The 10,767-nt window shown below is 38.4% G+C and overlaps 2 protein-coding genes across 2 annotated transcripts; both read left to right on the top strand.

Annotated features, from left to right (window-relative positions):
* Positions 1-1,897: 1,897 nt before the first annotated feature.
* Positions 1,898-9,530, top strand: LOC137174789 (immunoglobulin kappa light chain-like). Its single transcript, XM_067580268.1, has 5 exons — positions 1,898-1,957; positions 2,080-2,790; positions 2,924-3,037; positions 7,690-7,733; positions 7,873-9,530. Exons 1-5 carry the CDS (start codon positions 1,903-1,905, stop codon positions 7,990-7,992), a joined length of 1,044 nt encoding a protein of 347 aa, XP_067436369.1. The 5' UTR covers positions 1,898-1,902; the 3' UTR covers positions 7,993-9,530.
* Positions 6,018-7,571, top strand: LOC137174790 (immunoglobulin kappa light chain-like). The gene is made up of 2 exons (XM_067580269.1): positions 6,018-6,501; positions 6,655-7,571. The coding sequence occupies exons 1-2, from the start codon at positions 6,447-6,449 to the stop codon at positions 7,371-7,373; spliced, it is 774 nt and encodes a 257-aa protein (XP_067436370.1). The 5' UTR covers positions 6,018-6,446; the 3' UTR covers positions 7,374-7,571.
* Positions 9,531-10,767: the final 1,237 nt, after the last annotated feature.

The following is a 10,767-nucleotide window of genomic DNA, read 5'->3' as shown; positions in this document are numbered from 1 at the left end:
TCTGTTTTTACTTTCATGTCTGTTCTCTGTGACTAGCAGCATGTCCAGGTATATGTGTCATTTTTATGGAGGTTTTTGAGCAGCAGGCTGTCTGTGCAGCTCAGGTAAGGTCTGTCTCTTACAACCCTGTATCCACTGTTTTTGTGATTCCAACTTGTTTCTTTAAGAGTGTATGATCACTCCTCATACAAATGATTCTAATATTCTTAATATACTGATTATGCTGAATTCTGTCACATTAAGTTAACAAACAATTTGCTTTATTTCTCATTTCACTACAGCTCAGACAACTGCTCTGAAATTCTCCTCTTCTGTTCATCAAGACAGTAGTTTTATATCAGCTGACCAGTACAGTCATATAATTTAATTTATGGCTCAAAAAACACGTTTTAATGTGCAGTAATGTTACCTCTTTAAGAGCACTAGTCAGAATACCATAGACTGTAAAAATAATGGACATAGCCACTGTGGCATCACCCACTGGTTTGTGGACTCTCCATTTTGAAGCCTCGAGTTTGCATTTTGACTGTCGCCATCTTGGATTTTTGGAGCCAGAAATGACAATATTTACATGAGAGGATGGAGCTGATCCTAATGCTAGCTGCTAGCTTGGTTAGCACATTGCATTTACAGTCTATGATTAACTGTGAAAATGCAAATGCTAATGGTATTTTTCGCTAGTGAACAACAGGCTTAAACCATTAAAACACAATGCACTTACTGGAAAAAACTCCTTAGAGGGTCTTTTAGCACAACCAAATACTGAACAAGACTTTTGTAGGTGACCAAAATGTTACAATTAACTTTCATCAACTGAAAACACACTGAAATAGCGAAAATTACAGCTACATCTGTACTCTGTGAATCTGCGGTTACGCTATGGTTACGTTACCTAACCAACGATGTCGCCGTGGAAGTGACTTGCCTGTGACGGTACCCACCTGTCACTCAATGCAGCCCTGCCCTTAATTATGCCTAACTTTAAGCCTTAATAAAAATTTAAATGGGTGAGCTATACAAAAATGTACCCCCTGTACAGTTGTCATGAACAAGGAAATTAGTTATAAGCAAAACTGTGTTTTGTAACAGGCTGTAAACATGTTTATTTCTGCTGTGAAGTTGGGCATTTTAACATGGGGGTCTATGGGGATTGACTCGCTTTTGGAGCCAGCCTCAAGTGGCCATTCAAGGAACTGCAGATTTTGACACTTCTGCGTTGGCTTCAGTTTTCAGCCTCAGATGTTGCTGCTTGGATCTAACTCTAAGCTCTATAAAAAAGATTTAAAAAAAAAAGATCTACAAAACCATATTTTTCCACTGATACTACCACTATAGGTATCTAGCTATGTAGATAGTTTGGGCTTTATTCGTCTTCTGCCTCCACCCCCAGTGCAACAGAGTTCTTATTTGTCGTGCTCAAAGCATCAAAAAGTTAATTTTGGACTACAGCTGAGAAAAAGGGGTTTATCTCCTCCAGTTTAGATAGAAATGATGTTAAGATTGTGTATATCTGACAAATGATCTTTGCCATGCTGTATTTGTCATCTCTTTCAGGGGTATTATATTATCATGGGGGTAAATATTATCATGCCTGCATGTTATCTGCTGAACGTGACAGTCAGTCCATTGCCAAATCTCAACCACAACTGGTCTCCACAGTATGTCCTCACTGGTGTTTATACTGCATAATTAGTTTGTGTTTCCCTAATATTAAATAAGATGCCAAGATGGAGAGCCTTTGTGTTCTTCATGTACCTCTCACCATGTGAATTGTCTCTAAAAGCAAACATGTGATCAAGTTTCCTTATTAGGGCACACAGTGCCACTTCAAGTTAGCCAATCAAACGTAGTCCTGTCTGTAAGGAGTGGAGTAACTATCGATATACTGTCATTCAGCACACGATGACATCTCCAAACTTTGTTTTCTATCTGACATGTCTGTTCTTGGGGAAAATGGGTGAGTAGTGTTTTTGTGTGCCCAGTTTTTATCTTTCAGTGTAAGCTCACTCTTCATGCAAATGTTTAATTTTTCAATGTGCTGATTTCTATCACCAAAATCTCTCTCTCATCATACTACAGCACAGGTGACCAATCTGAAATTGTCCTCATCTGTGAACCAAGAGAGTGGTTTTCTATCAGTTAATGTTGGGGAAAAGCTGTCTTTACAATGTTTCTATGAGGTTGATGTTTCAACATGGCTGTACTGGTACAAGCAAACTCTGGGACAGAAACCAAGGCTCATCTCTACCTTCTACATGCAAGACATAAATGGCACTTTTTATGATGAATTCAAGAACAATCCTCGCTTCACACTGGATACTGAAAACGGTAAAAATCACTTGACGATCTCAGAGTTACGTCTTTCAGACTCAGCCACTTACTACTGTGTGAGTAGACTATCATACAAATTTGAATTTGCAGAAGGAACTGTTGTCAATGTAAAGGGTTCAGGTTTGAACATCCAAGCTTCGGTCCATCAGTCGGCATCTGAGAGCATCCAGCCAGGAGGCTCTGTGACTCTGAACTGTACAGTACACACTGGGACCTGTAATGATGGAGAACACAGTGTTTACTGGTTCAAAAACTCTGAAGAATCTCATCCAGGAATCATTTACACACATGGAGGCAGCAATGATCAGTGTGAGAGGAACAACAACACACAAACACACACCTGTATCTACAACTTGCCAATGAAGAGTATGGATCGTTCTCATGCTGGGACCTACTACTGTGCTGTCGCCTCATGTGGACAGATACTGTTTGGAGACGGGACCAAGCTGGACGTTGGCTGTAAGTAACTTTCTAGCAGACATTGTTTCATCTGATCAATACATGATTACTCCCTAATCAAACTTAACATTAAAAAGGAGATAAATCTGAGAGCTGTGTAATATCTCTTTATGTCTCTCTGCAAATGAGGTAGACTCTCCTGTCTTGGTGTATTTCTTGAGTGGAGCTTTGGCGTTCACCACCATCCTCAGTGTTTTACTGGCTTTCTCAGTGTACAAGATGAAGAGAAACAGCTTCCAATCTGCAGGTAACTGTTTATATCCGACAGCTTGTATTCACTGAACATGACTTTGAATAAAATTACCTTTTCTGTTTTCACAACCAGAGTCTCAAGCAACGTTTTCAACTTCCTCCACAACAAATGGCGAGGTAAAACTTATTTAACTGTTGAATTAATATTTAAACACATTTTTAACACAACCATTATTGTTGGAGAGGTTTTTGGACATTGTGTTGATGTTTGTCAGGAGCCATATTGTAATCAACTTGTACATATTTTAAATGCTGAAACCTGTACATTGTATATGCTAAGATGCAATACATGAATGCAAGGGCTGACATCATGTGTATATAACTGTATAGCAAACTCCACTATGTAACAGGTAAGCATGACACTTTTCACAGGCTGCTGATATGTCAACTACAGTTTATAAACATAATCAATACACACAGACATGCAATCATTTCCTATTCAGGCTCTTTTTACAGTTAATATTTCAGCTGAATGCAGGTTAGCTATTCTGTGATTTAAACGTCTATTACTAACATACCTTTCAATTAAGCAGCTGTTCTTACTTATAAAAACTTAGTTCTGGGTTCTTTACCCTGTTGGTAGTGCATCCCACCACACAGCAGCTTTTAGCCATTTCCTGTTGTTTGCTAACAGACAGAAGTGACAAGGAGGAAGCTCCACGCAACTCAAAGTCAATGGAGAGCGATGACTTGTTTTCACCTCCAGAGTGGGCGGGACTTAATCGGCTCTGTCTCTACAGTGCTGGTCAAAAATATACAAATTAATCCTAAGTGCCGATTCTTTTCCGGGTTCAACACGTACCGGACCTGCTGGTACGTACTGTATCCAGGAAGTACTAGTAGCCATGTAAACACTAACAAAAGCCCTCACCTTCTCCAACCTGTTCTACTTATGTTACCAAACTAACTGCCAGTGATCAAAATGGAAATATTATAATGTTAAATAGTGCTAAAACTCATTTGAGTACTGTGTAAAACTGTTTAGTTGTGAGGCAGTGCAGGCGACTGGTGACAGACTGACAGGTTTTCCTCTCCTACTTACTGTAGCTGTATTACTAGTACTAAAAACCTGTATATTAGACTCCACTCAACTGCTGATACTGATACAACTGATACCATTCAGACTTGCTGCCTTCAACACATCCTGTACATGCTGATGCGCTGTCCATTCATGTAGAGTCAGACACAGTTTGTTAGCCTGTTAGCTTGTTAGCCTGTAGATACTTTGCTACTTGCAGACTTTGGAGATCCTTTCTGCTGCAGTTTGGTTGATAAGATACTTTGACTACTTTAGTGCCTGTTAGTAATTGTTTTGCATTTTGACTGAAATGTCTTTATTTTCTCCAGGTCATTTCTTATTTTGTTATACATGTCAGTATTAACTGCAATAATCACACACGTAGCACAATTATCACTGTAAATAAATAAATAAATAAAACAAACTGATGCAATAAAATATCAGCTGTATTTAGTTTACAGCCCAATATTTTGAGAGGATAATGAAGCATAAATATATTTACTACCACTTGATACACACACATCTGGTTAGAGTGTCCTGGTTAATGGCCTGAGAGGTCACTATAATGCACACCAGGTCATTAGTGCAACCACTACTAGAAGACTTGGAATACTTGATACATTTAGAAGTCCATCACCGAGTATACTGAGACAAGTCAAACACTGGAACTTCCTAGTACTAATAGGGAACTACATCCGGGACCACTTGCATGTTGGTTTGTTTATGTCGGAGGCTGTGGATAGTTCAATGTCTGTCTGAAAATGTTAATAAATGCTGTAAATCCATTTGTTGTAGTTACACAGCTGGGATTATTCTCATCCATGGACACTTCTAGATCTTCTGAGTCTGACAGCTATAGGTCCCACTCTGCAGAAAAAGTTTTCCTCTTCACTCTTCAGGAGAACAGTGACTTCAGGAACAGCAGCAGTTTCTCTGAGGTAACTGTTACTGTACGCTGTCTTTCCTGACAGTCCTGTTGCCTTTCTGCCTCCATTCTTTATATTTCCTGTTTCAATTGTTTTATTTCCTCTCTGTGGCGGCAGGACGTACAGTGAGTCATCCACTAATTAGACGGTTGGTGGGTCAATGCCCGGCTCCTCCAGTCCACATGTCAAAGTGTCCTTGGGCAAGATACTGAACCCCAAATTACTCCCAATGGTTGCCGTCATTGTGTGAGTGTGTGTGTGTGAATGGGTTAGCGTTAGAAGCATTGTGGAGAGCTTTAGATATAAAAGCACTATATCACTCCTGATGAGTAGGTTGATGTGTATTGTAGAGCACTCTGAGTGTTCAGTAAACTTGAAAAGCGTTTTATAAGTGCAGTCATTTACCACCTGTGTACTCTGGCTCAAATAAATACAGTTGGCCAGTCAAAGTGAAATGACTCACAATTGTCCTCATAACAGTCCACCAGATAATCCAATAATTGCATTTAGTTTTTTTTAGTTTCCTTACAATCTAACCACAGTGAAAGTCAGCCTCATACATATACACAAATTGGATGAATAAGCTGGGTGGTTCAGTTCACCAGTGAGCTGCCACGGACTTTTGTGAATCACCAGAATCTCTATAACAGAGCCAGAGAGAGGAACATTACCTGAAACATAGAGACACAATGGCCACATTTATGGGAAATACATCAGGTAAATCAAATAAACTGTAATTTTCCTTTAAACACTTAAAAGTGCAGCATCCTTATCAGGTCAAACTTTTCTGATTATATCGACTTTGTAAGATGAAAAGCCCGCAATTTCAAATGCAAAAGCCTGTCTAACTTTATGCTTAGTGGTGATTGAACTGATTTTATTTGACTTCTGTTGCCAGTCCAGTAGAATGGAGGTGAATGGAATTTATTATTACACTCAAAGCATCAAACAAACACATTAGAAAATCAGCAACTTCTCTGTCCAGACACAGTGTCCTGTTTACTCAGGACAATTCACAGTTAGATCATTTAAAAGAAAGCATGCAGCTATTTGTATGTGGGTTTTATATCAGTTATATTCTGTAAAAATCTACTTCCTCATTAAGTTACAACTACATCTACCAACTGATCTGCATTATGCTGTGTCTCTAATGTTCTTCACAGGTAGTTAAATATTCAAGCTTGTCCACTATGACCTGCTACATGATTATACTAGATATTTAATTTTTAGTCATTTTAAATTGAATGCCAAGATGTGAGCTGTTCTTTATATATTTCTGTCATCATGTGAATGTTGTCGAGAGACAAACTTCACATTATAGGTTGAAGTGAACATGTGATCATGTTTCTTTAATAGGACAGTCAGTATAACTTCTGGTTGGCCAATCAAATGCAGTCTTGTCTCTGAAGAGTGAAGAAAAGATCAATGCTCTTTTCATTTCACACGACAAGTTGAACACGATGACATCTCCAGTGTTTGCTCTCTATCTCACATGTCTGTTTTTGGGGGAAACAGGTGAGTTGTGTTTTTGTGATTCCAACTTGTTTCTTTAAGAGTGTATGCTCACTCCTCATACAAATGATTCTAATATTCTTAATGTACTGATTATGCTGAATTCTGTCACATTAAGTTAACAAACAATTTCCTCTATTTCTTATTTCACTTCAGCTCAGACAACTGCTCTGAATTTCTCCTCATCTGTTCGTCAAGACAGTAGTTTTATATCAGCTAATGTTGGTGACAGCGTATCTTTGAGATGTTCCTATGAAGGTGATGTTGTGACAAGGCTTTACTGGTATAAAGAAACTCTGGGACAGAAACCAAGGATCATCTCCACTTTCTATACTTTTGACAGAAATGGCACTTTTTATAATGAATTCAACAACAATTCACGCTTCACACTGGACACTGAAAACGGTAAAAATCACTTGAAGATCACAGATTTGCACATTTCAGACTCAGCTACTTACTACTGTGTTAGTAGTTATTTATACACATTAGAATTTTCAGAGAACATTATTGTCAGTGTAAAGGGTTCAGGTTTGAACATCCAAGCTTCGGTCCATCAGTCGGCATCTGAGAGCATCCAGCCAGGAGGCTCTGTGACTCTGAACTGTACAGTACACACTGGGACCTGTGATGATGGAGAACACAGTGTTTACTGGTTCAAAAACTCTCAAGAATCTCAACCAGGAGTCATTTACACACATGGAGGCAGGAATGATCAGTGTGAGAGGAACAACAACACACAAACACACTCCTGTATCTACAACTTGCCAATGAAGAGTCTGGATCTTTCTCATGCTGGGACCTACTACTGTGCTGTCGCCTCATGTGGACAGATACTGTTTGGAAACAAGACCAAGCTGGACGTTGGCTGTAAGTAACTTTCTAGCAGACATTGTTTCATCTGATCAATACATGATTACTCCCTAATCAGACTTAACATCAAAATAGAGATAAATCTGAGAGCTGTGTAATATCTCTTTATGTCTCTCTGCAAATGAGGTAGACTCTGCTGTCTTGGTGTATTTCTTGAGTGGAGCTTTGGCGTTCACCACCATCCTCAGTGTTTTACTGGCTTTCTCAATGTACAAGATGAAGAGAAACAGCTTCCAAACTGCAGGTAACTGTTTATATCTGACAGCTTGTATTCACTGAACATGACTTTGAATAAATTACTTTTTCTGTTTTCACAACCAGAGTCTCAAGCAACATTTTCAGCTTCCTCCACAACAAATGGCGAGGTAAAACTTATTTTAACTGTTGAATTAATATTTAAACACATTTTTAACACAACCATTATTGTTGGAGAGTTTTTTGAACATTGTGTTGATGTTTGTCAGGATCCATATTGTTATCAACTTGTACATATTTTGTTACCAGGGTTACCAAAACACAGACAACCTGCATTATGCTGCTTTAAGTGTGAACCTGCCCAACAGACCAAGAAGAGCGAGGAACAACACCAAGAATGAATGTGTGTACTCCAGTGTAAAGCAGTAGAATTACATGTTACATTTCCAGTTTTAAAGTTTTTTATTTTTTTTTATTTTTATACAAAAATGCATATTTAGAAGTTGATCTTGAGATAAATATTTTTTGTCTTTGTGGTTTTAAGCAGGATTTCTTATTGTAAGAAGAAAAATTGTATTTAAAATACTGAGATAATTTTTAATACATTTGAATAAATTCCATTTTGATTAAAAACTAGTAAATGTATTGTATAAGCACAGATGAATTGATGACTCATGGCCTTTGTTTTTATACATACATTTTATATCATTAGTGATCACATAAATAATATAAGTTGATTATGGATCACTTTGACCTTGAGATAATATGTGTGGGTGTGAGTTCAGTCCCTGGTAGCATTAACTGCAGCTTCATCATACAAGTGTGGCTGGTGGCATCATGTGAATCAGAGAAATCATGTAACTGACATCACTCACTCTAGTTAGTGGGTGACTCTCATGTTCTGGCACAAAAGTAAAATGGCACAGGAAGGTTTTTATACTGACCTTCAGTACTTGAATCCACATATGTCCAAGTCAGGTACAATATATGAAGTCTGGAAATGTAACAATGTAACAGGCTGGAGGATGATCCCACTTTCACTCAGTGACTTCATTTGAAAACAGGATCTAGTAGATCTGTTATTAATTCACTCACTATTACACGACCAGGTTATAATTGTGTCTTCCCACTGTGTACTGTGTTCTACTGCACATCCAACATGCAGCCACTGTTTCAACATTTACTGCTGAAAATACAGAGAAATACTTAGTGTTTGATTGTTTTTACAAAACAAGCTTGTATACAGACTTTATGCCAGGTTTGTGCAGATTTGGATACAAATATGAGACTGACTGACCAGTGAAAAGAAAATTTATGGTATATTTCCCTGATGAATTTTCCATAAATGTGGTCATTGTGACTCAATGAGTCATGCTAACGAGGATGAGGACTCACGCAACACAACATATATCGGGGTATATATCGGTGCTTTATGAGTGTAACTCTGACCCACCACACATTACTGCATCGACTGTATACTGAGCTGCATCTGAGTGCACAGCAGCACTGTGACTGAACACATACAGTTACATACTGATGGAGGACTGCAGCTGCTGCTTTGTGCTGCTTTCACTATGCAGTCCATGTAGAGCAGGTTTAAGAGGGGAAAAGCTTTCATGAAATACAGTGGTTATACATTTTTGGCACTTTTTTGATGATAAACACATGTAGAAAAGAAAAATAATTTGTGGTTTTTAGCAGGATGTAAGAGTGTTTCCACTCTCACAAGGATATCTCTTGAGCCAAATCCACTTAGAAGAAAATTCCGGTTCATTTCAACCTTGTGTATTTCCCATAAATGTGGTTACTGTGGTTCTGTGTGTCATGCTAATTTTGCTCTCTCCAGCTCTGTTATAGAGATTCAGGGAATTCACAAGGACGTCTGTCATTGGGACAAACTGCTGAGACTCCTTCAGCTTTCCAAATAAACATGAATCACTTCAAAAGTGTGTTTCACAGTCTGAACGAAAGTAAAGAAAGAAACTAGCTGTCTGTAGTAGCCATAATGGCTAACTGCATAGAGAGCAGAGACAGGTGTAGAGCAGGTTTAAGAGAGGAAAAGCTTTCATGAAATACAGTGGTTATACATTTTGGCACTTTTCTGACAATGAACATATGTAGAAAAGAAAAGTAATTTGTGGTTTTTAGCAGGATGTAAGAGTGTTTCCACTCTCACAATGATATCTCTTGAGCCAAATCCAATTAAAGGAAAATTGCGCTTCATTTCAACTTGATGTATTCTCTTTAAATGTGGTTATTGTGGTTCTGTGTGTCGTGCTAATTTTGCTCTCTCCAGCTCTGTTATAGAGATTCAGGGAATTCACAAAGACGTCCATCATTGGGACAAACTGCTGAGACTCCTACAACTTCCCAAATAAACATGAATCACTTCAAAAGTATGTTTCTCAGTCTGGACGGAGAGTAAAGAAAGAAACTAGCTGCCTGTAGTAGCCATAATGGTTAACTGCATTACTGTCATTTTAGTGCTATGTCTACCAGAGTGTAAAAGGTAGTTTATAGTAAATGTTGAAACCTGATACATTGTATATGCTAAGATGCAATACATGAATGCAAGGGCTGACATCATGACTACAGTAGAGATAGGACAACTGTATAGCAAACTCCACTACATAACAGGTAAGCATGACACTTTTCACAGGCTGCTGATATGTTGACTACAGTTTATAAACATAATCAATACACACAGACATGCAATCATTTCCTATTCAGGCTCTTTTTACAGTTAATATTTCAGCTGAATGCAGGTTAGCTATGCTGTGATTAAAAGTCTATTACTAACGTACCTTTCAATTAAGCAGCTGTTCTGTTTTTACTTTCATATGTGTTCTCTGTGACTAGCAGCATGTCCAGGTATATGTGTCATTTTTACGGAGGTTTTTGAGCAGCAGGCTGTCTGTGCAGCTCAGGTCATGTCTGTCTCTTACAACCCTGTATCCACTTCTGTCTTCTTAAAGGTTCAGTTTTTTGGTTCAGCAACTTATAAAAACTTAGTTCTGGTTTCTTTATCCTGTTGGTAGCACATCCCACCACACAGCAGCTTTTTTTGCATTTCTTGTTGTTTGCAAGCAGAAGTAACAAGGAGCAACCTCCACACAACACAAAGTCAATGGAGAGCGATGAATTGTTTTCCCCTCCAGAGTGGGCGGGACTTAATCAGCTCTGTCTCTACAGTGCTGGTCAAAA

Source organism: Thunnus thynnus, chromosome 22 (genome assembly GCF_963924715.1).
Source record: "Thunnus thynnus chromosome 22, fThuThy2.1, whole genome shotgun sequence".
Taxonomy (NCBI): Eukaryota; Metazoa; Chordata; class Actinopteri; order Scombriformes; family Scombridae; genus Thunnus; species Thunnus thynnus.
The sequence above is the reverse complement of the archived record's forward strand: the minus strand, read 5'-3'. Positions and strand labels throughout refer to the sequence as shown.

Coding starts and splice junctions, on each gene's coding strand:
- LOC137174789 (XM_067580268.1), top strand. CDS start 1,903: ATGACATCTCCAAACTTTGTTTTCTATCTGACATGTCTGTTCTTGGGG. Junction 3,038..7,689: donor AAACAGCTTCCAATCTGCAG/GTAACTGTTTAT, acceptor TTTCACAACCAG/AGTCTCAAGCAACATTTTCA. Junction 7,734..7,872: donor CCTCCACAACAAATGGCGAG/GTAAAACTTATT, acceptor TTTTGTTACCAG/GGTTACCAAAACACAGACAA.
- LOC137174790 (XM_067580269.1), top strand. CDS start 6,447: ATGACATCTCCAGTGTTTGCTCTCTATCTCACATGTCTGTTTTTGGGG. Junction 6,502..6,654: donor TCTGTTTTTGGGGGAAACAG/GTGAGTTGTGTT, acceptor ATTTCACTTCAG/CTCAGACAACTGCTCTGAAT.